Source organism: Apteryx mantelli, chromosome 8 (assembly GCF_036417845.1).
Source record: "Apteryx mantelli isolate bAptMan1 chromosome 8, bAptMan1.hap1, whole genome shotgun sequence".
Classification (NCBI taxonomy): domain Eukaryota; kingdom Metazoa; phylum Chordata; class Aves; order Apterygiformes; family Apterygidae; genus Apteryx; species Apteryx mantelli.
In genome coordinates, this window is record NC_089985.1 from 23,726,713 (window position 1) to 23,754,619 (window position 27,907).

Sequence of the window (27,907 nt, forward strand, 5' to 3'; positions counted from 1 at the left end):
TGGAATGCCCGTAGGGAAAGAGTTGAGTGGGAGGTTGAACTAGATTGTGTCCAGGAGTCCCCTTCCACCCAACATTTGTATAATACACGTTTTATTTTGGTATTAATTATATAAAAAGATGTTTTATTATTCCTGTACTTAATGTGAGATAGCTATGTGTAATCAACAAGAATAGAAGTCTTACACTCCAATTTCTGCTTCAGGCAAGTATCTTAAAGTCTTTAATTGATCATATATTCTTTCAAACTTGAGCCAGAAGCAGGTTATTTTAGTTAATTTCTTTCTATAGATAATTAGAAACATCTGACAAACATGCATGCACTTATCCACATGTTATATTAACAAAGTACATTAAACAGAAGATCAACATGCCTGTGTCTTAAGGGACATGCAGGCACAAAGTTTGCAAATGAGGTGGATTTGTTGCTGAAATTGGAGTTCCAGGAAGTGTTGTTTTCTGATTACGAATAATGTATAGACCCTGCATAAATTATTATAAAGGTCTTTTGTCACAGTCCAGATTTTGTACAAGTATGTTGTAGGAAAGTGATCATTTTAATAACAATCATGTAACTGGTGAGACTTTGGTTTAGAATAGTTTTATAGGTGCATATTTGGTATATTATAACTTAACAGTCGAAGCCAAGAACCAGCTATGCTCAATGTAAGAGATTCTTAAGTATATCTGAAAAAAAATTGATTTTAAAAAAGTTTTAAATTAAAAAAAAAAATCAAGATACTAATGTTTTCTCCTATATATATTCAACATATAAACAGTAATCAGAAAGACTAGGCTCCACTGCCTAGCAACAAATAGATCTCATATTATAAACAAGCAACAAATCTTTCAAGTATCAATAAGCTTTTAATATTAAGCATTTTAAAGCAACTTACACACTCTTTAAAGTGACATTAATGTTTAAGCTTATAACCAGTACATTTTCAAAGTTGTACAGTTTGTAGTAGTGTCAAAGTTCTGCATGAACTACAGCTTTCATTCAAGATTTTCTTCAAAAGTTGCCATAATATCACTCTGCAAATTCATATCAATTGTACAAGTCATCTGTAAGAAAGCAAATTAATATATTTTCAGAGCAGTCAGTTGTAATGAATACCATGCAGGTCAAATATAGAAAGACTATAAACATCTAAAAAAAATGAAATCCTTCTTCCCCAAAACTTCCTGTCACTGCAAGCTTGCATATGCACGTTGTTTAAGTCCTCTCTGAAAACAGCTGAACAGAATGAAAGGTTCAGGAGACCTTATCTGAATCCAGTGTGATCTTTGTCACACTGCAGTTCTTGCATTCAGTTGTACAGTGTTATGAATTAAGAAAACACACACTTAATCTGGGAAATAGTAACGACTAAAGAGTATTCTTTACTGATACCGATAAAACCAGTAAGATGCTTTTTAAAAGGCTCAGTTTTGATATTTCAGACCAGGACAATAAGACTAGTACTTTTATTAACATACAATACGTAGGAGAAGATGCATCACTTGCAAGACTTCAGGTTTGAAGTTATTCAGAGACCAGGAACCCCACTTTAAAACTTGATTTTACCATGCAGTTATTCTAAGCTGATGGGAGTAATTGGACCAAGTAGATAGGTCTTCAAGTGGTGCAACATGAAAAGCTATTTCATTTTCTGGATTAACTTTTCAGTTAGCATAGTTCTGTTGTTTACAGTAGTTCAGGTCCTTCAAAATAAGGACCTGAGCTAGAGTGTTTTCTTCTCTATTAAAAATGAAACAGAATTAGCTGGAAAGCCAGCAACTTACTGCTTCTCTCCTCCTACGTTCTTGTTCCATTTTTCTAGCCAAGTTACGGTCTTGAACAAGAGAGTATTGTTGAGCTTCTGGCAATTGTTTGCTCTTACCCTCTTCTTTTTGGGCCTCAAAAACTTTCACTGCCATGGCTTCCAATCCTGCCCCTTCATGGCCCCTTAAAAAAAGAAGTATAGGGTAAAAATTGATTCTTCTTTTTCTTCACAACAAATGTTTGCACCTGAAGGGAATTCTGCACATAAATCAGCACATAGTACTCAAAGCGTGGTGCCATTTTATATGTTGATTCATAATAATTTTCCTTCGCAAGAGGTACATGCCTACAAATTTTACACTGTAGGAAGATAAGGTTCCCTATGTTCCATTCTATACACATAGGGTTTGTGTGAGCTACACAAAACTTATATTGAAATTGCATTCCTTGCAAGATAAATACACTTAAGTTTCTAATACTTCCTTGGCCAGTGATGTTTTGTGTCCATCTTCTGCCTCTTCAATTAGCTATTTGAGTTAGACTTTACAAACTTCAGGCAAGCCTCTCTAATGACTTGTTCCATAGATGCTTCTCTTGCATTAGAGAATGATGGAGAGGTTATCTTAACAGAAAGTAGTCTCATCCACTAATGAACCGTTAGCATCTAGGGGCTTACAGAGAAGTATTTATAGAAGACATAAAAGAGAGCAAACTGTCAGGCCATAAAAAAGAAGAAAAGTCAGGAGAGCCATTAGCTTTCACAGCTGCCTAGAATTGACAACACACTGGTTCTGTGTTAGTGAGGAGAGAAGGCACTGGCACTGTCAGCTGAGACTGTTTGCTCTTACAGTTTTTAGGCACAACTTGCACCGTTATCTGTAGTAAGTTGCACTGAAGCAGGAGTGCTGATGCAAGGTGCCTTCAAGTACGCATCAGTTCCTTTAGGAGAGGAAGGACTTTAAACAAAACCTCAAGAGCCAATATTATTTGCGTGTGTTGCAGTATTCCAGGTTGACCATCCTGAATGTGAAACAATGGGGTTCCTAAAACTGGAATTCTTTAGAATTTAAAGCTGGGATGCTACTGCGGAGAAATTTCAGCTTCTCAGTCTGACAGTTGCTCAGAGGTCCAAATGTTTGTCTGTCTCTTGGAGAGACGGATACAGTGATGTAGCTCATGGGCTTGGATGAATTTCCTCCTCATGAAAACCGATAGTAACTAGAGGTGCCCTGACTCTCTGCTATACACCCTGAACAAAGAACTTACCCCTAAGCCTTTCTCAAATACTCTAGTTACTAAGATAACACACTCCAAACAAGGGAGCAGTTCTAATACACCAGTGATGGGATAACAGAGCAAAAGAATTTAGTCACCAACTTAGACTTACCTTTCACAGGTCCAAACAGATGAGAAAAAGTACTGAAGGAGAAAATATTTCTGAAAGCAGTTTCAAAAAGGTAGCACACAGCTATCTAAGCTATTACTGCAATGCAGTAATTAGTAGGCAGTCACTTATACCACTCAGCATAATAACAGACCTCAGACTTGGATACAGATGTGGGTACTCACTAAAACAGGTATTTAAACAGTAGCTACAAATTACTGGTGATGAATACCACAGCAATAGCTTACCAAGTATATTTCTTTATGGCAATGCAGAGAAGAACACTACAGTTGTGCTCAGAGTGGTACAGCCTTTTTTCATGCCCTTCAAGTAGGTATCTGACATATGACTATTGCCTAATCTGATCCACTCGTTTCTGAATAGCTAGCCAACCAGTAACAATCTTTCTGAGGGTAAGCAACACATACTTAAGGTATTTATTAATTCAAAAGCTGTTGATTTTTCCCTCTCCTTTGATTAATCAAGTATCCCTCAAATACACAGAAGATTCCATAAAGATTTTTCAGCCAGTCATTACTGGAACACAGACCTGCGTTAGTAAATTTAGTTTCTTAGACGATATTCTGAGCACAAACATAGAGCATCGCACCAGTGCTCCAGCACAGTTACAGTCACTAGTCAGATGTTTCTTCAACTGTGACACTACCCATTACAGCCATATTTATTATACAACTTTAAATAATAGCATTATCAGTTCATAAAGCAACTGTGCCTCACATCGTGGATAAGGATACATAAGTGTTGAAGAATTATACTGCATCAATTAAGCAGCCCGAGGTCATTTTTTTCTGTTTTTAAGCAAAAACAAATCCAGAAAGCCATTTAACTGTCCACATGGTAGACCCTGCACATAATTGAAAAAGGCAAAAAACAAAATAATGTTTAAACATGTGTGGTTACAAACCTCTCTCTTCTTTGAGGAAGGTTTTGCAGTTCCCTTTCAGCTTGCACCAGTGGCTTTGTTAACTCCTGTGCTTGCTCACTCTTTTTCTCTATTGCTGCTTTCCTGAACTGTTTGAAGATCTCAACAGATGTTTTTACTGGAGCTGGAAGCATCATCTTTTTGCATAAGCTTACCCAGGAATCTATATTCTTAATTCCTGCGTCCTGAAGAAAAAAAAAAAAAAAAAAAAAAAAAAAAAAGGAAAGAAGGCAAAAATTCTGCAACAATTAAGGGCTTTTTCATCCCTGATCCATTGTGCGCTTAGTTCTTACGTTAGTATAGTGTTGTTTTGACTGGATCTACTTAAGCATATCTGCAACAAAGTTTCTTTTAATAGAATATTAGTGCAAATACAGCAGTCTAATCAGACTTCAATATATTTTCTCATCAGCTTTGAGATTCCTTGGAAAAATGGTTTGCACTTACTAGCATTTGTAGCTGTTATTTTTTTACCCAATGCCTTATCTCCAAGGTCCCATCTACCCATTTTTTACTTCCTGAAAGCATGAATTCACAAGACTGCATTTATGCAAGGAGCATTGATAATATTTTAATCCTGAGAACTCCCATTTTTATGAATATTCCTTTTATAACAATAACTTTATAGTAGGCTTGTGGGTTATTTGTTTGTTTTAAATGTGTTTTTTTTCCTATTAGCCTTTCCTTCACAAAACAGCATAAAACTGGTATTCTTCAGAAGTATTACTTTCTAGCAGAAATTCACACACTTTGAGAACTTGACTGAGGAAAAAAAAATCTTTGGAATTTGATCCAAACATATGAAGGAAATGTATGTTTTTGGAGTTGAATTCAGGTTATTAGCTTTCTGAAAGCTAAACGCCTTAAGAAAAATTCTGGAAGTGCTTTAATCCAGACTATATGAAAAATTTTCATTAAAAACAAACAAACAAACAACCTTTCAAGGGGCCCCCTGTCTTATTGATGAGGCTACAGGAAAAGCATGTGGTCCTTTTTCAGTACAGGTTTTCAACAACACTCAAGATTATATGTCACCACTACTCTGTAAGGACATACTATCCATTATTTTTGTTACTGGATCAGCAAGATAAAGGGTCAAACATACTAATAGCTTGAAAATTAAAACTATATAAAGGTACACTAGTAGTTTAAACATGAAAAATAGATCAGAGAAACAACATTAATGACATAACACGGATATACTAATTTTAAGTTAATCCTGCATATCATTTACCTTCATAAATAGAGCTCAGAGATATTTTTGTCTGTTTAGCACTGCAAATGAGAGGGAAAGCTGTACAGGTTATGACAATGCCCAAGACCTATCAGATACTAAGTATTTAAGTCATAAGAGATGGGATTTATAAAGAACCACCCATGGCAGGGAACTTTTGATCCTAGTGGGCATATATCCAGATTCTTCTCCTCCAACAGGACTTGGGCAATACTCTTACCTTTTTAGGAAGAACTTGGGATTTTGGCTCTAGTGTGTTTTTACCATCATTAGATATGTCAGAATGACCTGATGGAAGGAAAGAAAAAAATTTTCAGTGTTGGGTTGATTTTTATGGAGTGTTACCTCAAATTGAAGTGATAAATTTAGTCATTCTAAAAATTAGCTTAAGGATTTACACTGCAGATTTATTTATTTATTTATTTTTTGAATGGCAGAAGTACTCCCAAACACAGGTACGTTTCCTAGCTTAAGTTGAATTGAAGAGCTTCTTTCCAGTTTGGGGTGGATAAAGGAATCGTTAAGTTAAACGAATCTAGATGGGATATTAACTCCTGGTTCTAGGAGGGCTCCCAGCAAAATGTCCATGTCATTTTGGCAGAAAGTCTTCCACTGCAACACCTTGTAGGTTATTCACCTCCTGTCTCCTTCCCACGTAGCGCGCTTACATTTTGATTCCAGCATTACTTAGTAATCTCTCATCCATCATGTAAACTCATTCTGCCTAAAGCTTTCTAGTCTGCCTGTTTCCAGTTTTTTAAACAAGTAGGTTAGCCAGTAAAAGCTGTTCAATACATTTCTACTAGCCTACAAGATACATAAATACTTTGTGCTGTGGTCCATTTATTATGAGGGAGGAGGAAAGCTATTTACACAGGCAAACTAGAACTACTATTTTGATAATACTGAATTCAGATGAACAGTTCTGATATGCTGTGTTACTGCAAGAGAGCCTTACTATTCCATATGAAATGTCCTTTTGCCAAACCTTTTAAGACAAAAAAAAAAAAAGAACAAAACTCCACAACTTTTCAAATGCAGTAACAGGTGCATTTTGCTACAGTCATTAGGGTAGGCCTGAAAATAGACTTTTGCAATATTAGGAATTTGTCAAAATACCACACAGTTAGCAATAGCCACATATTGCAATTTGTACCTTACAGATTACTTTAGAAAGGGATTATACCAAAGGCCCTCTGAGATGAAAGTCTAGGGTGTACTCTGAAAAAGCCACCATTTTAGAACCAGATGTAAGCACAACACACACGTATTACTTTGTATCATATAACAATGGTCCTCTCTTGCAGTTTGAGTTTGTTTTGTTTGTTTTCAAAGTAAAGGTGTAATAAGAAACTGAAGATAATAACATGGATAGGTTTTTTTGTTATTTTTTTTTTAACACCCAAATGATAAAGTTTAGATGTTTGAATCCAGAATGCTGAAAGCAGCATTTCAAACTCTTAAGCTTGTTGTAAGTAGGATTTGCAAGACGACCCACAGCCTCCAAAACTCAAGACAAGAATATCACCTGTCTCCCCATCCCACACAGTTGTCTCTGAGATGGTATAATTGCAAGCGAACAGGAGGGCTTTTACTGTGCAAAGCAGTAAAATAGGATGGAAGACCTCTATTGTCCAATTGATGAGGGTTCCACATCCTGATATCTCCATTCTCCTCATAGATTCCAGGTCCAGGTTAGGCAAAATATATCCATCTTGGTCGAATTCTGTTGTCAGAGGCTTATTCTCCTCCAGAGTGGAGGACTGGTGTATTAAGGTGGTTGTCTTAATACAGTAGGCACCCATCTTTTCCCTGATCCTTTGTCCTCATATGGACAACTGTGATCTTCACATAAGAAACCTGGCACAGCAACACTGAATACTCCAAAATAAAGCAAGAACTTCATACCTAGAACACGTCTATCCCCCTTGTTAAGATCATTTTGACCAGTCTGTTATTCCAACAAGTTTCAGTAGATCTGTTATACCTGCCAAGAAGATTCACATGAAGCAAACTGAAGCGAGTCTAGGTTCATAGTCACATCTGTCTAAAGATCTAGATACAACGCAGAAACCTAGAGGCTTTGTGACAAAAGCATTTGCAGCCATGAACTTCAAAGCAGTGGCTAGGGCATCACTTATAGCAATACCAGCCTTTACAGAAGCTTTCATTGAAAAACCCTATTTCTTAATCTGAAAGGAAGGTTGTGATTACTAGTTTGTTTCACAAGTTAAGCTTCTTAACAAGCCAGTACTGAGTTCAGTGATATGCAGCACCAAGCCTATACCCACAGTATCAGAGGTGTCACAAGCCTAAAAATCAAAAAGCTCTTGTTTTAGAGATGTAAGTAACTTCATAAAAATGCCTGAGACAGTAGGATTCTTTACAAAATTCAAACAGTTTAAGTATCCAGACCAAACTAGAGTTAGTTCCCCTGATTTGATCTAAATAGATGCATGTAATGCTAACCACTCTGCACTTTTTAATCAACAAATTTGAGGCCACACAACAGTTCTAGACTGGCAGGTTTTGATATTGTTGTTTAAAAAACAAAAACCCACAAACAAACCCCACCAGTTTGTTCGTTTCTCCTTCCAGTTTTCCACAGGAGGAGCTAATGATAGAAGGACCCTCCTAGGATAACACTGAGCACAGCTGGGGCACATACAGGAACAATCAAGCAGCACTGTATTGTGGAAGGAGGCAGATAACTACACTCACAAAACAGTGTTACACAACATAATGCTGAAGTTCAATTACTCAAAGGCTGAGAGTCATCATTAGATAATTCCCATAATAGAGGTAGGAGCCCCCCTACAGGTTTCTGCACAGGCAGAATTGAAAAGGGGGTTGGGGGAAAATTTAGCAGGACAGTGCAGATTAAATGAAGATTAGGAATAGAAAATTAAGAGGAACAGAGGCTAAAGAGTAAACAGGTATAGAGGGGAGGGAGCTTTTCCAATAACTTTAGCTATATTTTTTTCCTACAAGCATTAAACAATTAGTTTGACTTCCTGCTAATTTTCCCAGTCCTTTAACATATTCAAACAACACCAGGATCTTGATGCAGTTAGTCATCTGGTATATAGGGCAGGAACTTCAAATTCCCGAAGGCCCCAAAACATTGTTAGTGAAGATCAGTTGCCAAATCCATGGAAAACAGGTACCAGCTCCAGCTGCTGCCAGCCTAAAAAAGGGATCAGCAGTGTGTATGGATAGGCATGTTAAGAGCATGCAAATACTAAATAAAGCAGTAGAAAACTAAGTCTCCATTTTTAGAGTTGGTTTAATACAACTCTTAATTATCCAGCATTATTCTTTGGCAACAGTTAAAGAGGTAGGTGAAAAGGCTGTGCCTTTTAGTTTAATCAAGTTTTCAGAAGCCTGTTCCATCCCCTGTTCAATCATATGCAGGTAGTTTGGAGAGGTAAGGCTAAAAGGAGGAAAGAAAAGCATTATGTCTGATAACACTTGGTTCTTTCCCCTCTAGAAACTAGCAGGCCATTAGCAGCATGGGTGATCAATCTCCATCTTAGATGGAGATTTAAAAGCTTTAGTTTGAAATATGCATGAAGTCTGATGCATCCCTGTACAGAACATAGCTTTCGAGGAACCTTTTTCAAATCCCCTTCTCCATGTGGATTAGTCCAATATCTGTGCTGCTCTAAGTACTGTGTTCCAGTTTCCTGCAAGCCCCTTTTAGATGAGTATCTTATGCATGGTGGCTTACTGAAGTACCACAATATTACAGAAGCATAATAGTACAGTGCCTTAGCCACTACCTGTTTTCTTTATTGTAATAATTACAAAATCAATGAGTTTTATCAGTTCGTTCCATGATGAAGAGCTATTTGACATTCCTTTACTCTGGCAGATCCTTGTCACCTCTAAGAGCCAGAGGTGGTAACTCAATACACACAACATAAGCTCCCTGGGGGAAGAGGGCTATGGAGCTTCAGCATAAAACATTTTAAAGCCCAGCCAAGTTCTGCATAACAGATTGGAGCATCAGCTCTCTCAGCTTCCTGGAAGACTGGGTTGCTTATTCCTAGTCTTAAACTCAGGAAGTTAAGTCCTTAAATCAAACAAACAAAAATTGGCTCTATATATTCTAACACAGAACAAGAACAAAGTATCTATTTAACTTAGCTATATATTAAAAAAAAAAAAAGCACAAGTAGTCAAGAAAAAAGAAAAGAGCAAGGGAAAAGAGTTCCCCTACACATTATTTTGCAAACTGATTAATGTACAAGTGTTCAGCATTTTATTTCTTTAAGTCAGGTTCAAATATACATTTTAACTTTATACCCTGATCTCAGTTACACTTTTTATTATGACAGTACATACTTTGTTCTTGATTTATGGATTCTGAGTCAGCGGTTCTCTCACTGTTGTTTTTTTGAGGTTTACTTGATTTGGCTGGATTTATTACTGTTTTCTCAGCTTGTTTAGTCCAATGAGTAGTATCAACCTGGGAAGTTGTATCAGACACCTAGAAGGGAAATTTCAAAATATACTCTAAAATGCTTAATATGTGGGTTCTTATTGTACAGTACCAGTATTAAAGACTTAGAGCAGTTTATATAACCTAGAACTGCAACAATTAACACCAGAGAAGCATTTGTTTTCATTCATGTTTATGATAGCCAAAGCAAGTTCATACATTAACACCTTGGATTTAGGAGCATGAACTGCTCTGAGATACCAAGTGTTGAAGGTGGTAGAGTGAGAAACTGATAAGCTCTTTAGCCCTTACATAGCGCAACATAACAGAATTTGGCTCTTACTCTTGTAAAGCCAGTTGCCCCACTCTGACTTATGGATCAGAGTGAAGAACACATGAATTACCTTAGCTCAGTGGTACCCTTTTTTCTGGAGATTAGGTAGCAGAGTAGCCCTTAAACTGGGGAAGGGATTACACAAGCCCAAGTCTCATGATGTTTATTACTTGCTACCTTGGAAGGTGTGTGCAAGTGGATAGGGGTGAGTTCCTTTTCTTCTGTTCTGAAGGATACATTCTTGTACTCAGACCCAGGAGAAGAGGTGTTTTTTTTTACCCATTTTGGAAAATAAAAACTATCAAGTCCTGGCTGAAGGAACTATATTTAAAAACATGCCTAAAGAGGTAGTTATACATCCCAAGATAGAAACACTGCTGCAGTAGCATTGATAACTTACTTTGAGTCTAGCACAGAGACCCTTCTAACCAGGGCACTCTCCAAGAACAGCTTGAGAGAGAAATGAACTGTGGGTAAATATTTCATAACCTTAGATCTATGCCCCCAAAAGCTTCAGTTTTCATGCTTTAGGAACAGCAAGAGAGTAACACACTTATCAAGAGCTAGCCTATAGTCTTCACTATATTGCTGAGCTTGAGATAGATATTTCTAGAGAACAAAAAACATACTACAAATTGCCCGTTACCATTTTGCACAACTACTGGTTTACAGGGTGGGCTTCTGGCCTATATTTCTGCAAGGATTATATGGGTCTAAGCTATAGCACTAAAGTGAGAAAAGCATTTTACAGTGCATTATAGATGTGATATATTCAGTCAGCCAAACTTCCCTTTTGTATTCAGGCCAAGAGGAGATGAATTCATGCCCTGTTAAAGGGTATTAAGAATCACTTCATTGGTGGGGTTTTAGATGGGTGATTTGCTATAAACCTAAAGTGGCCTTCATTGTGTCAAGCTCAAGCCAAGAGTGCTACAATATCAGATCATATGTAAAGGAACAAGTATATACTTGAGGGGGGGGGGGGGGGGAAAAAAAGATGAATCCATTGGAGAGAACTATGTTTTCACCTCTGGAACAGCATGAGTACATGGGGTGACAAGAGGCTGATTTGTCCTTGGAGTACTCTGAGGCATTTGCTGGACTGGAGCATCATGCAGAGCAGATAAAGCTGTGATTATACCTGGGAAAAAAGGAAGATGTGACTTCTATCAGACACAGGGCAGTCTTACAACATCTCAAAATTAGGTCAATGTTTAAAACTGCAGATTAACTAGATATGGAGATATGTATCCTAGCTCTGCTAGGAGACTTATTTTAATTAGTTCTTAATTAGTTTCTCAGATAGTTAATCAGCTACCAGCTCAAGCTGTTTTCTACCAATAACTCTGAAGTGTCTAAAGTTATTAGACCTTTTAAGATGCAGGGGAGAGAGGGGAAAAGGAGTAGCTACTTCTTGATCATGTTTCTAAGAAACTTATATTGATGTATGTCTAGGTAACAGTGAACAAATCAGAAGGTCTATGGTACCAAGCCTTAAATTCAACTAACAGATATTTTGGACATGGACTTGAGGGTGGTGGTAGTGGGTTTAAACATCTAACTCCATCCCTACTGTGTTCAGCATTTCCTCTAGCCCTAGGTTCATTAAGACATTCTCCATCTCATCTCCAGTTGCTGCCTCTCTTTACTGAGTGAACATGAACAGCGCTCTCTGTTTTAATACTGTTTTACTCCACAAGTGCCCCAGTAATCTGAAATCCCAGCTAATCTTCAGTGCTTACACTTCTCATATTTACAGTCATGCCCTTTTTAAAGCAAGCTCTGCAAGAGACTTCAACATTACCAACTAGATAACCTCCAAAAAACTCAAGATAAGCTTCTTGGGCAATATCATCATTAGTTCTCCCAGCCCTTCTTTCCTCAAAGTTCACTAAAAAATAGCCATGTTTCTTGCCATAATAATTTTACCTGAGGGAGACGGGGTATTTTGTTCTGATGATTTAAGTGATCTACTCTGTAAAGGCTGAAACCTCTGTAGTACATTGGGAGATGGCTGCTGTATTTCAGATGATCCTTGATTTTGCAAACTACTAGTAAGAGAAGGTGAAGGCTGTGCTTGTGGAACAGCATTGCAGTACATCCTCTGTAAAGACAATGGTATCCTCTAGAAAGAAGTTTCAGTAATTATTATAGTCAGATTTTTTTTTTAATAGTGATTTGGTCCAATCCCCCTAACTCAACCACCATTTCCACTATAGAGCTTGTACTGTAAGACTAGTCTAGTGTTTTTAAGAATTTAGGTGACTAGACAAAACCTCATGAGGTAAAACATGTTACCGTGTTCTGATATATACAGAATTCAGTCAAAACCTCACACTGCATTTTGTTCTGAAGTATTATGTTTGTTGCTGCTCAGGAAGTCAGTTAAGGATTGTTATAACTGACCAAGCTGAAGCTTAACTCCTGTATCTTGTTTTCTCATTGCAGGGGCTGAACTTTTTGGCAAAACTGCGTCTTGTATAATTCTTTTCAGCTTTTTTTATAAAGATACAGAAGGAGCTGCTGAATAGAGATAGTAAGTTAAGCTTACAACCTGGTTTCCTGTATTAAAGTAAAGCTTTGATACTTTTTCATTTAAAGTGAAATTAGTCTACTGAAGAAGAATGAAGGCTTTGCTGTGATCATGCTTTGAAGTCTGAGGTCTCTCCATCCCTGCTAACTTTAAAGGAAAATGGAAAAAGGCATCAGATAACCCTGACAAGAATTAACACCCACTGTGTTCACAGGAATAGAGCAATTTGACCTTAGAGGCATTAAGCACTATTTCTACATAAGACTTCACTGTTGCTCATAATACCATAGTTAGAGAAAAAGTGATTTAGTAGCATTTGTATTGTTTATTATGTCATTTCTACACTTTTTTTTTTTGAAAGCATTCTCTTGTCTTCTCCCTTCTCCTTCACCCAACACTGAACTACCAGGATATCTGGAAGAGGTAAGAGAACCTCAGGAGTTCTCCTAGTCCATCAGTCTCTATACAGCTACACAAGCTACTTCGAACAAGCAGCAGATTTTACATCTCCATGTAAGTCACAGCACAAGCAGTGTTCAAGCTACATTCATTATTTCCTATTAACAAAACAGCTTTTGTCATTTCCAATACTATTGTATTTAACAAATACCTTTGGTTAGGGCAAAAATGTTACATCCATTCCAATCAGTTTACCTTAGCTTGTTCCATAGAAATTGGACAGTTCTGCCTGGTTCTGTTCTGTTTTGAGCATGTTTCTGTAACTACAAATAAAGCAAGGTGGGCAGAAAGAGGGAGAGGGGGGAAAAAAAAAAAAGAGAGGCATCCACATATGTTGCATTATTCACACATACAGTGCGTGAGTTGCAGTTGTACCTAGAGAGCCAAATCTCACAGAGAAAGGAACATTCTTATCCTGAATGCTTTGACTTCTTTAGCTTGATGTGTATAGAGAACAACTCCCAGCATATACAAAGAAGCCATCTGCAGATTCCTGCAGGATCAAGATCTTTGCTACCATCAACAGCATTACTGTGCTTGCTTCCCCATGCTGCAAATGGCTAATCATAGGATTCATCTCACCTTAGACTGTTACCTCAGACATATCTACATTGTAGCCCTCACATTTGGTAGATATATCCTGTCCCAGAAGGCTAAAAAAATTCTGGGCAGAGAGAAGCATCTTTCTGATATTTAGATAGTGAAGTACTATAGTGTCCCTTGAACAAGCTTAACACCTTAAGCAGCCTCACTTCCCAGGATAGAGTTTGGGCCTACAGTCATTGCTGTTGACACTTTCATCCCCAGTCTTAGGGGCAAAACCTTACCCACAAGGGCTACAGCCATTTGTAGCATCCCACCAAACATTCTTTTCCACCATCTGAGTTACAACTTCCAGAATCCTATGGAGTCAGCCCAGGGTTTTGGATGCATAGAAGCCTCAACTATTTTGAAAGGACTCTCATCCAAAACATTCCTGATAATTTCTTTCTGAAAAGTCTGTTTAATGTTTAAGGCTCCCTTCACATTGCAGACCAGAAGATTAAAAAAAAATTTTTCAAAAAACAAAAACAAAAACAAAACCCCAAAAAAACAACAAAAAACACCCCATGAAAACATAGGTAAGCTATAGGCTGATAGCCAAGTCTCCAGATTAGATACACAGACCTCTTATTAGCTGATTTTGTTTCCTGAAGTTGCTTATTGATAAATTAAAGAAAACAGATGTTTCATAATTTTTTTGGCTCAGTTTCAAGACATTTAATAGCACTGAAATTGGGCATTCAGCATGAAGCAAGCTTAGAAGGATGACTGAAATTCTTGGTAAGCATTTGGAACAAGCAGGCACAGTAAGTCAGAAGGCAGATATTTTGCCCGCACAGCCAAGAAAGGAAGTTATCTAACCCGATTCAGAGTCGCTACTATCTGAGGAGCTAGAAGCACTACTAGTGCTGCTGCTAGAGTCCGAGGAGCTGCTGCTGTTGCTGCTGTCACTCAGTCGGCTTGGTCCAATACTGGGCTCAGCATTATTTCCAACTACAAGATAAAAAGAAAAAATTCAACAATACTCAGCAGTGGAGCAGTCTTAACATACAAGACTAGATCTACCCTGTTAGGACTGTGCTGCCATTGGGCTCCTAGACCTCTGCCATGCCCACATGGCCAGTATCCATTTAGCAGTTGATTTGAGACCTTTATAGAGGAGGGAGGTGTACAGCTATCTTGCAGTTAGTAAAAGTGAAATATCTAAAGAGAAACTCACATACAGTCCTATGGTAAATTAGGATCTGACTTTCCTTCAGACCAGGGCAAGCAGTTTTCACCAGAAGTCTTCCAGCTGCTAAGAGGTTGTTCCTCTGCTTGTTGCTGCTCCCAGACTTGCATGCTGAAGTCTTTGTCTATAGCCAACTCTCCTCTTTCCTGAGCCATATGTACTGTAGGATGTCATCTTTTGCCACCTCCCCACCATCTGACTATTTTGCCTCTGCAGGGTTGATTTAACTTAGAATTTACAGTGATTCTGCAGTCAAAAAACTTTTAAAATGTGTTGTTCTGATGAAGTTTTGAAAATGAAAAGCCACAAGTATAGCTGTTTCCCTGGACACAAATCACTTAAACATGCCTTCTTGTTTGCAAGGCTGTAAGCTGAATACCAGTTGTAAAGATTCCCTAGCCTGCTTCCTCCTCCACAACATGTTCTTAGCAATAGGTTTAGCTGCTTCTTGCAGCTTTTTTCTAGGATGTTTTCCAGCCGCCATATACACCAGACAGCAAAGACTTGCTTGAGCTTATGCTTGATGCAAGCCTATATCTTGCAGGGCTGCTTCTATCATTTCAGCTAACTTGTTTCACATAGGAGCTTATTAGATATCCAAAAAAGCGCAATAATGGCACTCACTAGTTTAATGAGGATCTCAACCTGTAACAGTAGCATTAGCTGCACTGATCTGTTCTCAGTCCATGGCTGAGACCTGTCAGTAAAGTATGGATTTGGTCAAGCATGTACTGAATTGTTGTCTTTGCTATTGGAAAGCCTGGACAACCAAGTTGCTTTTCCTAGTGCAATTCTGTAAGCCTAAAGCAGCACAGCAGATCTGTCACCAATACAGAACTGTTGCTAGCATAAAAGCAGTAGTGAGACTAGGAGCTAACCAAGTATGACTAGAGTTTGTTATTCTTTGGTCTGTGCAAGCCACAAAGCTAATTGCAAACCAAGTATATAGACTGTGTGTGTGTGGGAGGGGGAGGGTTTGAACTGTGCTGTGCTTATGTCAGCATAAGGGAGAAAGTGTTCAGTTTCAAAAGTTTCCCCAAATTATCGTGTCACTTGAGCTCTGAAGAAATCAAAGCAAACTGATAATCTAATGAATTGATAAACCGATCAAATAAAATGTTAATAAAAGGTGCAGGGGTGGCAGGTATTGCTAAACTTGTGCCAGCAAACAGGTCTGGTAGATACATTCAGTCCATAGTGGGGGGGAGGGTGGGAAGGAAGCAGCACTTAAAGCTCCTAGCCAGGTTTTGCCCATCTAATCCAGAATAGGATTAGTGATAGGGGTGTCATTCTTCAACTGGGTTCAGTGTCTCTACTAACTATTGGCTATCAGATACAGGATGCCAGACAACATGAACTTCATCACTCCCATCATTATATCTTGTCTTATACTACAGAAATGATAAAGCTATCATTTATCCTTTAATAAAAGGATTAAGTGTGAGAATAAGGAAGAGGTCTGAGGCAGGACAAGTAACTGAATGAAGTTGCTGCTGGTACTCCAGTTGATTTAACATACAGAGAGTCTAAAGACTAGCAGTGGAAGCTTAATACCTCAAATATTCTGAGGAAAAATCCCCCAGATGGATAACAGAAGACAGGCCCAAAAAGATAATCCCATTTTAAGCTATTTGTATTGCAAATTAGTAAAAGTAAGATTCACATTACATTTGAAGTTTTGCTTCTTTGGGTTTAGCTGACCATTGACATCCAGTAGTCTCTTCTCTAGCTCTCGTTTCCTCTCAAAATTAAGTTGTTCTTTTGATTTTGTTGTTTTTTTAGCTGCATGTGAAATAGAAGTTAAGTTACAGCCAAACAGAGCAAATTATGTTTTCAAGCATCATTTATGCTACATACATACCATGCTGCTTTCTTGGTCTCTTCCTCAAAGAAGTTGCCACATATTTCTCTAGTTCTCTGAGTGTTGAAGCCTTTAAAGTTTCAAAGTCTATTTCTATCTCATCAGGGTTAGAGTTCCTCAGTGAAGGCTCTCTTGACTGTATTATATGGACTACTTTCCCAAGCTTATCTCCAGGGAGTTTATTTATGTCCAAACTCAACTGCCTTTTTTCATCATAATTCATAGGCTTGGCACCATCTTCATCTTCTGACTTATGTGCCAACAAGACATGCTGCATGGTTTTCTTTGATTGACTGCGAGAAAGAGTTTACTGTGGTAACAGCAATTTAAAGTAATTTGACACCCACACAAGTCCCCCACACTTACATGTTTAAAGACAGCTTTTTCTTAGATTTCTTCTTGTGTTTTAGGTTTTTCTTCTTTTGAATCAGGCTTTTTATCTTAGCTTTTTCCTTGTTCCTCCTTTCTCTTTTAGCCTTCCCTTTTTTCTTTTTCAATCTAGGTAAGGATGTTCTGGTCAAAGCCCGCAACTGCTGGTGCACAGCTTTAAGCTGTTGAAAGCAACAACAACGAAAAACCATGAGAGTCATAGGCAGTAACAGGAATACTAAACTGGTCTTAGATATCATGGGAGATTTGTGGCATCTGAATGATTATTAATAGGATGTTTGTTTTCCAAGCGTCTTACTGTCATATGGACTAGTTACAGACAGACTAGGTCTTCAGAAGATGTAAGGCTGCTTGTTTTAAGCAGGCATTTCTAACAGTACTTCTCAACACGTCTTCTAGCATCCCGAGAAGGTTAAAACGCTAGAATCACTGTAGGAGTGTCCAGCAAGCTTCTCTAATTTCAGGCATTTGGGAAGCATGTAAGTGCTTTATTGGATTATGCCTCTAACAAAATTAATGAGCCAGGCTAGTGGGACTGTTCTTTTACATCTTCAGCCCATAAATTCAAGATATTGGGTGATACAAAATGACTAGTTGGGAGAGACTAATACAGCTTTGGAGAAAAAGCTAACATAAATTTGTTTAAACTCCATAGAAATTAGAAGGAAGAAGGACAGAAAGGATTCTAATTCAACCCCATTAAAATGCTTTTGCTTAGCTATTGCTAAGGCTGTCTTGTAGGATTTTAATTGTTCTGCAGGCCTGTATTCATAGCTTCATGATGCACGTACTACTTTGACAAATATTGAAAACTAAACTGTTCCTCATCTGACTTGCAGAACAAATGCAAATTTCCCCCCTAGATTAGATGCATAAGCAGGTTAAAGCATTATGTTCAAACAGAAACAAGTCTCATCCCACTACCAGCCAGTGAAGCACAGCCATGCTATCAGCATTAGCATGAAATCCTTTGTTTTACTTCATATTGAACTTTCTAATTTAGAATTTAATGGCTTGCTTTTATGTAGATGAACTCAGAACCTCAGGGCTACTCAATGAAACTAGCATGCTTTGAAAGACTGAACATAAGAATGGAGCTCTTCAGCCATTTGAAGCAGATGGCCTTGTTAGAAGTCCATGTCACTACACCGCGTGTGAAGTATCTGGATGCTGTTGTAATCCTATGTCAGTGTGGTTTTACTTTTGCTTTAAAAAAAAAAAAAGTTTGTGGGCCTCATTGAGGAGAGATTAGGCAGGAGTACCAGACCCATGATTCACTCAAATTTGGAATAAGCAAGCAAATTAAAAAAAAAAAAATCTTGCTTTCCTCACCTTTCCACCTCCTCTGCATTTTGGAGTTGTATGAAGAATCCTAGTGCAATCAGATCTTTAAGGGAAGGCAAAAAAGCACCCACTGGACATAGGAAATAAAGTTTCTCTGAAGATCTTTAAGCCAATAGATAGACAGTTTGTATTTGCTAAGAGAATGTTCACTTGTAGATTATGTTTGGAGATGCTTCCAAACAGGAACAAAAGCTATGTTCAAAAAAAACCCAAAAAACCCCAGAAGATGGGAATTTTTAAGTGATGACCTTTGATGCTAAGCCTTAGGATGGAGAATTGCAAGTGGCACTATCAGAGACAGATTACAACTGTCATGCATGTCCAAGTACCATTGCTTACTTGCTCCTGAAGCTTTGCAAGGTGCATTGCTCTTTCGTTTTCAGAGTCTTCAGATGATTTTTCTTCTGAAGATTGATCACTGCTGCTCTTACTGGAATAAGCCTTTGTCATTTGTCTTGTGGGCTGCGACAGAGAAACACTTGCAACAGGTTCATCAGGAATTTTGGCAAAATGCATCTCAAAAACATCCTAAAGATAGGAAGAGTTCGGGAATAGTGAAGAAATTAGCACATTTTTCAGGTTTGAAAACATTATGAAGTTGCTGCTTGTTTTCTAGAACTAAACAGCAACATAGTAGTTGGTAACATCAATGGATGCTGTACCAGGGTATATGACTGCAAGGGAATCCCCTACCCTGTTTTCAGTCTGACTTGCATGATAACTCACCTGAAGCTTTCTTGCCATAGCAACTACTTCATGGTCTGGAGAATTATGTTTGTAGCAGCTCATGAACATTAATCTAACATCTGTGGCAAATTCTTGTGTATCTTTATATTCAGAGTTATCCATTTTCTTCTATGGGGAAAGCAGATGAGTGTGCATTTAGGGTTTCTAACTTGAGCTAGAGCATATCACTGAACCAGCAGTAAAATAGAGAAGGAACAAGAATTAACATCCAGCATCAGAAGTAGCTTGCCTCATCATAGGAAGTAAGAACCATCACAGAAAGACTTGTTTCTTCTTCCACCAGTGTCCCTTTAACAAAATACTAGAATTTCCCCTTTTGAACAGTTTGTTAACTATACTTGCTGTAAGGACTTTGTAGTACTACTTTCAGCTTTTTTCAGATCAAGACAAAAAAGTTCAGGTGATTATATTTGATCAGGTGCTAGCCACTTGTCTGATTCTAAGCATATTTGTACAAAGCCTTCTCCATAACTATTTTGGAGTCAAAATAATTGGCTGGAAGTTGGGGAGTGGTCTTTGTGCTGTGCAACCCAAGCTAATTGAATAGACTACTGAAATTTAACTCTCCCCACAAGATTAGGTCTTAATTTGGCTAAATAGTTCAACACTAGACAGATGTGCCCACTGTTTGCAAAGCGCTGGCCACTAATATCTCTATCTAGAAGGGTCCCTTTTTACAGGAACAGTGAAAGGTGGCTTGTAAATATTTGATGTTTAAGTTTCCAGGGCATTTCACCGAGGATAATGAGATTCTGACTGAAGCAGAAGCTGACATTGCAGAATTGCCCTTTTTAAATGGAACAATAGTATTGTGCAGGCAGACTGAAAGATACTTAGCATGTTATGTTAGCAGCTTGCATTAAAATGTTCAACAAATATATTAGCCAGTATACGCATAGTCACAATGAGGCTTAAAAGACATTTTCTTCAGTAAGCTGTGACTTAGAGCTTTGATAAAGGTATAAGTGTGTATAGTTTCCATGCCCATTATCTCTTTCAAAGGAGAAGCTGCTTTCATAACACCTTTTCAGCTTAAAATATTAAAATCCATTCAATTGAAGCAAACGCATCCCAATCCCCTACAAAACATACTTACTTTAATGGTTCCCAGGTCTGTGGGGCATTTAGTGGTCCCTTGGTTCTCACCAAGGGGGAGGGATGCAACATCCACAGGTTTTAAGAAAGGCCATGCATATGCTGCATGCTTCTTTGAAAACATTTCTTTAAGGATCTCATTACAGTGTTTTAGCTGTTCTGATAACTGAACCTTTTTAAGAATTTTAGGCGATTCTTGAGACTCTGGCAAGACCTTCTTCAGAAGCTTATTTGGTATCACACATTCATTTTCTCCTCTGCAAGTTTTAACAGCTTTTCTTTCATTAAATGTTGCAGAAGATTCACTGCCTGCTGTGAATATTGAAGTAGTAGGAGTTGTAGTGTCAGCCTTCCTTTTCACACCTTTTTTAGCCTAGAAGATGATTTTGTAGTTATTTAGAACACAGGTATCCATAACAGTGAGAGAACAGTCAGCTTTGAAACCAAGCAAAAAATTCTAAAAGTACCATAACTTCTACAGTTACCAAAAATCCACCTTTCACAACTTTAGACTAAAAGCCTACAGAGCATTACATTTAAGACTGAGCTGGCACTGACTGGTAAAGGCAAGAACAGGGTGTACTCTAGGTCAGGCTGTGGTCAGTTTAAGTCATATAAGAAGATTCCAGGAAGCTGGTAGGTTATAAAGTTGGCACAAGATTACCATTGGGGGAAGGGCAGAAGAAGTGACTGCAGTTTAGTTTCTAAGCCTGGTTACAGGCCTTATATATAAGGTTTATCTTTTAGTTTTCTTCCGTTTGGGTGGTATTTGGTTTAGAATAGATAAAACATGCTTTTTCATCAATGCTTCACTCTTCATTAAAGTAAGAGCATTCACTGGAAGAGACTGGCACGTGCCTATTCATAATTGGAAGAGTACAAACAAAACTAAACCAATGCAAAACTGTATCAGATCAAAATGGCACATGTTCATGTACAATTCAGATTGCAGGTAGTTACCAATATTTTTGAGAGCTACAAACACCTTTCTAGGCTACTTACACAGTGTTTAAGCAAGCATGTTATTTTTGGCAACCAGGCATTTGACTGACATTGAAAACTTAAATCAAGTAAACCTAGGAGCTTTATTTTTACTATTGAAGCCATTGTCTAATCATCAAGGAAAGGGCAGTTTCTGCATCTAGGTGAAGCCTGTAGAAGTGTAGAAATACACTTCAAGAATGACCATCTTCAAAATTCACTTTGTTTCTTTGCAAACAATATTTTTAAGCCATGTTTTTTAGAATATGCACCAAGTGATCAAACTGCTTCCTTAGTAGAATTAATAGTATTGCCCCAGTTATTTAGCATGAACCCAGAAGATCTAAAACAGATCTCTTGCTATCACTATAGAAGTTTTGAAAAGATATTGCAATATACTTGGATCCTATGGTTTTGCTGTTAGTGTCTGGAACAATAATCAATACCTTTGTTATTATGAGGTAACTTACTTTTGTTATAGGGACTGCAGCTGGCATTAAAGTAGTCAGGTGAGCTGTAGACAAAGGAGCTAGTGTAACCTGCTGTAGCTCTTGAGTCATCACTGGAGGCTGCTCACTGCTTTCAGCTTGTTTCTGAATTATGTTTTGTTTAGTTGAAGAAGTCCCAGGGTTGGGCTGCTGAATTTCTGCTTATTTTAAAACAAAAATTTTCCAGTTATGTCCTAAATATTGCAGTCAATTTATTTCATGATCAAATTGAACAATTGTCAACAGAACGTCTTCCCCTACTCCCCACCAAACTAAACAAAAACAAACAAACAAGAGTGTTGTATACAACAAAGCAGTTGTATATGCTCTACTCTGTTATCTGCTCAACACTGTTAGGGTGTCAGCTAGAGTACTGTGCTAAGTTATGGATACTCTGCTTCAAGGAAGCTATGAATTAACTCTGAGGGAAGATCACAGAGACATCATGCTGCACTATACAAGTTGGAAAAGTGTTTTTGCCAAGAAGAGAGTAAGTCATTCTCTACAGATACTTTTAAAAGGCCAAGCAGTGGTGGATTCAAACTGCAACAAGAATGTTTGAGTTTGAGCACAGTTAAAGTTTAAGCAAGCTTAGGTACTCCTGCATATCTTCCTTAGAAGTATTACAGAACTCATTCGCTAATTTAAGGACAACTTAGATCAATGTTTTCCTGTGTATGATTGTTCCTTTGAGCAGAAAGGTGGGTTAGATAGCTGTCAAGGTCTTCTCCAGCTCTTTATCATCCTGTTTATTGTTCACAGATGTTCAAGCCTATTAACTAATAACCCTAAGCAGTGGCAGGACATTCTCTGAAATGAAAATCAGTTGCTGGTTTCAGGGAAACAGGCTCTGTGTATAGATCTGCTTATAAAGCCAAAGTCTGCAAAACAAGAAGTATTTCTTTGATCACAGCAGCATACTCTGCTATCAAGTCCAACATGGAGTACTGACAACATTTCAAAATTTGTACAAGTTGCACATTTGTGTGTATAAAGGGGATAAGTGGACTTAAACAGCTTTAATACCACCAAGATTGTGTTATGAATGCATCTCAAAATGGTTGTAATCACTCAAGAACCAGAAGTCAATTCAGCTTCCAACATTTCTCAACAAGATAATTCTTTTTTGGGAGTTACCTCTATCTTTTCAACCAACATTCTGCCAAAGCAATGAAATGCTTGAGATATTTTACTAGTAGCCTCACTTTAAAGTATACCAGTCAGAGCAGGAAGCCAGCTGAGCATCTTCTTCCTCCTACCCTCCCCTCCACCCCCCAAAAAAATTTGTATGCAAGAACCAAGTTATCCAACTGCTTTTCCTATGCCTATCTATAGATGGCATGATATACCAGATTGTATATTTGAGGAGCAGCATTCCCTTTCAAAACATCGAGAAGGAAATTAGAGGTCTGCCAAACTACAATACTGTCTTGAAGAAAGGTTTATTTCAGAAACTATCAGCAGCAAGGACAATCACACCACAGAGAGCAGTAAGGTGAAGGCACAGTCATCAGGAAACCCTGAAGAGTTACTTAGCTGTATAAGAGCTTCTATAAAGTGAAGCAGTAAGAACTGAGCTAGCCAAGATCAGTGCTCCACATATGTCAGAAGGCAAATAATCAATAAAAGGTTACTGCAACACTTCTATAGCCTGTTAGCAGTCTTACTTCTATCAATAGAAATACACATTTGTCTGCCAGTGTTGACAAATTAGATGTTTCTAAAGCAATGTGATAACAGTTTGATTAGAGACAAAATGAGCACTTTGTAGAAGTGAAGAAGTTTTCAGGGTAGTGAAACAATTTATAAAAGCAATAAAAAAAAAGCATAGAAGTCCATGAGTAACAGGTGGAAGCTAATCTCCTGGCCCCTTATAATTAGGCTTCCTAGTGTAGCTTGATGCTGTTAATATGATATTCCCTCATAAGTTTGAGGAGTCTTGACTGAATGTTCCTTCTTATGGGCAAAAGCTACATTTCACCAGAGTTTTCCTATGGCACTACACTGTAACACTGTTAATGAAATTGTTAATTCAGTTTCTTTTTTCCATCTTAGTTAAGCTCATTTATAAGTAAAAATAAGAAAATTTAGACAGTACCTGTAGAAATATGGCTGCACTGAACCTAAAGCATTGTAGCGATATTTTTGCTTGTCCAATATGTTCTGGGAGAAATGGAGTCTTGTGAGAGCATCCTGACTACTCCAGGGCTAAGCTGTTGCAAACTATGGAGAATTCCATTCCCAGCTTTTGGTTGTTTAATATACATTAGCAATTCAGCATGTAATTTAGTCCTTACCTTCTGCCTTCTTTCCTTTTCTCTTCCCTTTATTGAGAATCACTATTCTTTCTTCTGGTGGCATTTGTGCTATTTTCTGCAAAAACACTTTTTCTAGTTCTTGTGCCATAAACACAATGTCATCACCTGGCTGCAAAATATAGTCAGTAATGTTCAGAGTACAGGAGAAGCTGTAATAGCAAAGTTTTTTTTGTTTTTTTTTAAACTAACCAGTCTGTAGACTCCTGCTCCAACAATTAGAACAAGCCATCAAGACCACAAGAGGACCTAAGGCCCCCTCCACCCACACTCAATTACAAGTAGCTTTGTAATTGGAAGAATAGACTACTTTTCCCCTTGCACAATCCTATTTTTTCACATATCCATGTATTTCTCACAGTAAAGTAAGAGGAAGACAGAGCTTATTCATTCTCATGTTCCAAAGAAAGTTGTTAAAGCTCAGTGCTAAAACACAGCCAACAGCATCCAAGCACACAACAGCTCATTTTGAGTTAGGTTAGTCTATCAAACCTATTGGAGGAGTGGAGCAGGATTCATAAAACTGGGCCTTAAACTTGCATAGCAATTATACTGTGCTGTTCATAAGCTGGGTAACAAACCTAGAGATTTTTCAGGCAGAACCCTTATGAAGAGAAGCCTATGCCTTCAATTGCTGAACAGCAGGCTCAGCCTTGCATATGTATCTTCTGTCAGTTCTGGCAACTGAGGCACCCCCCCCCCCTTTTTTTTTTTTTTTTTTTTAAGATATTCATTTTCAAAAACTTCAAAGACATTAACTAATTTTGTGCTGGTTGCAATAACTACTTGCTTGTATTGTTCAATATAATTGATTACTGGTAAGAGGGTGCTGTTGTGTTTCACATACCTTGTTATATATATAGCAGTTCAAGAACATAGTTTTAAAGTCTTCAATGCATTCTGCAGCTTTTGTGTAGTAATTATGTTCCAGACGCTTTTTAATTGTGCTCAAGTCCATGGGTTTCTTTATGATACTGTAATAATCCTGTGGTTTTGAAAGAGTGTTAATAATACAAGAAATGCTGTAAAAATACTTGGACATGAAGATGCTTACAGATGTAGTTACAAAAGCTTGTTAAATTGCAAGAGATGAGAACTGCGTTATGTTGGAAGGAAGGAAAAAACTTTTCAATATAGTCATAGATACCACAGAAGTAAATGTTCAGGAACTCTCCACCTTGCATTTTCACCTTGCCCTTTCCTACAGGATTCTCCAACAGGATGTTCAAAGCCCCAAAGAATTTTTTTTTTTTTGGCAATACAATCCAGAGCTACACTAGCTATGTTGATAGTAGTGCTTATGAAAAGCACATGTATTTCTCTTTTGCTAAACTCGGAGCAGTTTTCCTGCTATAGCACTACATCTTACAGAATGGGACAGGGGGAGAGAGCCAGAGAGAGTCACTCAGTCATTGACCAAAAATGGGGAAAAAAGACAAGTTATCCCAGGTGCTGATTTAACACTTCATCTACCAGATTATCTATCTAGTAATGAGGCAGTAAGATGTTTGAAAGGCATCATAAACTATTGTATTATCTTAGTAGCATTGCTTAAAGCCAGATTGAGGACACTGTGCTCATTCCTGCTAGTGAATTTAATAATCATAACATGAATATCACCACCAATAAGTTTGCATACACATAGTAGTTTTATGAAGTTACTACCAATTAATTAGTGAAAAGCCTTCAGAAGCTGTTCTAAAAAAAAATTGTTTTAGTGAAATTAAAAAACAAAATACATCATAAGTGTAGAATGTTTGAGTTCAATCAAAACACCAGCAGGAAAACTTAAACACACAGCTAATAGTCAAGTCTGTCCATTCCACATCTAACACCTGAAAGGGAGAAGCAAAGGATGTACAAAGACATTTACTATCCTTGCCATGAAGCCAGAAGTTTTCTTGTTGATTGCAAAAGGTTAAAACTAAAATATGTACTTTTAGCAACATAAGTGGCTGCCTCAGAAATCCAGAGAGACAGAACTGCCCTGAGGCTAGCTGCAATTCTTGCCACTGTTCTGACTGAATGACCTTTAATATTAACCTTAAGCGACATTTCATTCCAAGAAAGGGGGTGGGAGGGAGATACAGGAAGACAGTGACCTTGACAGTGTTTTTGGAGAACCTGACCAAGGGAGTTTGTCATGTGAAACAGATCCAGATAGAGAGTTTTGTCTAGTCTAAATAGAACCAGTTATTTGGTAGAATTAGTCTTGTGGAAATTTTGGGAGAGAACAGATAGGCTTGTTTAGGCTGGAAAAAAGAATTGGAGGAAATATGCCACGATTTTACAACCTTTCTACTCATGTACCAAAAGCAGCATCTTCTAGATTATTTGAAATACCACTCCACGAATAACTGATTTTTTCATTTGACTGAAAAAGCTGGGGTAATCAAACTGAAGTTTGACAATACCCAATTAAGACAATTTGTCATGAGACATTATGTTCAGTACAGGAGTGTGTTATGAAGTCATACTTTTGCACTTTGTTACAATTAAATTGTAAAATAAACAAGGCAATACTGAGCAGGGACAAGATTCAGGTATACAAGAATCCTGTATTTCCTAGAAGGATGCTCTACCACTGTGGTACCTTCTTGTTCTTTCCTGTTTTTGCAGAGGCATGTAATTCCTCTAGAATCTTCAGACCAAGATGTCAAAGATGCTTTGAAATCAAAAAACTGATTACAAATGTAGTTAGTTCTGTGTATCAGACCAGATCCAGATTTGCCTATTCACCTCAGGATCAACCAAGTCTGCTTTTCCATCACAAAGTATTTGCCACCAATAGAGTTGGCTCCTTCCCGAGTAAAAAAAGTGATAAGGGAGAAGAAAATCCATACTTCTAAGACTAGTTAAAATGAATAAACCAGCAGAGAGGTAGAAGGAAGCAGAGACAGAATATTAACCTCTAGAATCTCAAAAAAGAAAAGTGAGAAATTCCTGTGCTTCCTACATCTAAGCACTCTTATTGCTTCTTGGGGAATACTTATGTACAACAATCTTAGATCAGAAAGCAAAGGAACAAAGATGCAGCATTTGAAATGAACCAGAGAAAGCAGTTTTCTTTAAGAACTCTGCCCCGTAATCTTATTAAATCTACAGGGGGAAGCCGAGTGGCACAGCATGCTTGGCCCATACCCCTGAGGTCAGTGGACTGCAACCATCTTCTACTGGACCAGATTATCTCCAGAGATCTCTTCCAAACCCAACTATTCTGTGACAAGCCTGTTGGCTTTAAAGTACTGATACTTTTCAGGAGTGGAAGAAAGTAAATATTCTTGATATATGCTTGGACATAACGCATACAAGTATATCCAGATAATGCTTAGCTTTCCTCAAGAGTCATTAATATAAGCAAGCACATTCTTTGCTGTCCATTCATTTAGTTTTATAGGCTTAAACCATATCATCTAGCTACTACTTTTATACCCTTCCAGTGACTGAAAAATAATGTGAACATAACTGGAAATCCTTGGATTAACACAAGCAGTTCATGTGCAAAGCAGTCTTCCATGATCTGTAGAGTTTCTTTTAAACCAACAGTAATTCACCAGTCTTGTAGTATTTTACATACTAATACTTCAATACAATACCAAAATTGTTCTTACAGGAAGATTCAGTGCTGCTGCATCTACAGGCAGATGAAATGGCCAGGAAAAGTTGTGTCTCCACATGGCTTTCATGACCACCCTCTGTAAGTACTGAAGTTGGTTTGTTTGACAACCACTACTTTTGTTATTTATATATTCAGGTGGAGGAGGGTTAACAATAATAGAACGCTGTTGCTTTGGAACAGACATCTTCAGCAAGTTTAT

General features: G+C 37.8%; 2 protein-coding genes across 3 annotated transcripts in view; one reads left to right on the forward strand and one right to left on the reverse strand.

The window, feature by feature from the left end:
* Positions 1 to 994: 994 nt before the first annotated feature.
* Positions 995 to 27,892, reverse strand: BRDT (bromodomain testis associated). The gene is made up of 19 exons (XM_067300940.1): positions 27,701 to 27,892; positions 24,937 to 25,074; positions 24,072 to 24,201; positions 21,757 to 21,932; positions 20,307 to 20,678; positions 19,190 to 19,318; positions 18,803 to 18,991; positions 17,096 to 17,280; positions 16,730 to 17,022; positions 16,537 to 16,650; positions 14,499 to 14,630; positions 13,290 to 13,351; positions 12,032 to 12,227; positions 11,131 to 11,243; positions 9,672 to 9,816; positions 5,545 to 5,612; positions 4,073 to 4,275; positions 1,784 to 1,946; positions 995 to 1,063 (listed from the first exon to the last, which is right to left on the reverse strand). Exons 1-19 carry the CDS (start codon positions 27,890 to 27,892, stop codon positions 995 to 997), a joined length of 3,069 nt encoding a protein of 1,022 aa, XP_067157041.1.
* Positions 27,729 to 27,907, forward strand: part of TGFBR3 (transforming growth factor beta receptor 3) — a 164,592-nt gene continuing 164,413 nt past the window's right edge. For both annotated transcript variants that reach the window (XM_013961375.2, XM_067300941.1), the window contains exon 1: positions 27,729 to 27,786. The gene's annotated coding sequence lies outside the window, so the exon portion shown is untranslated. The remainder of the gene's footprint in view (positions 27,787 to 27,907) is intronic.

What these genes read in the sequence shown, in the direction of transcription:
- BRDT (XM_067300940.1), bottom strand. Translation starts at nt 27,892, where the DNA reads ATGTCTGTTCCAAAGCAACAGCGTTCTATTATTGTTAACCCTCCTCCA. An exon ending in ACTGCTATATATATAACAAG is followed by an intron (nt 24,202 to 24,936) that starts GTATGTGAAACA and finishes TATATTTTGCAG; the next exon opens with CCAGGTGATGACATTGTGTT. An exon ending in CTGCAGTCCCTATAACAAAA is followed by an intron (nt 20,679 to 21,756) that starts GTAAGTTACCTC and finishes ATCATCTTCTAG; the next exon opens with GCTAAAAAAGGTGTGAAAAG.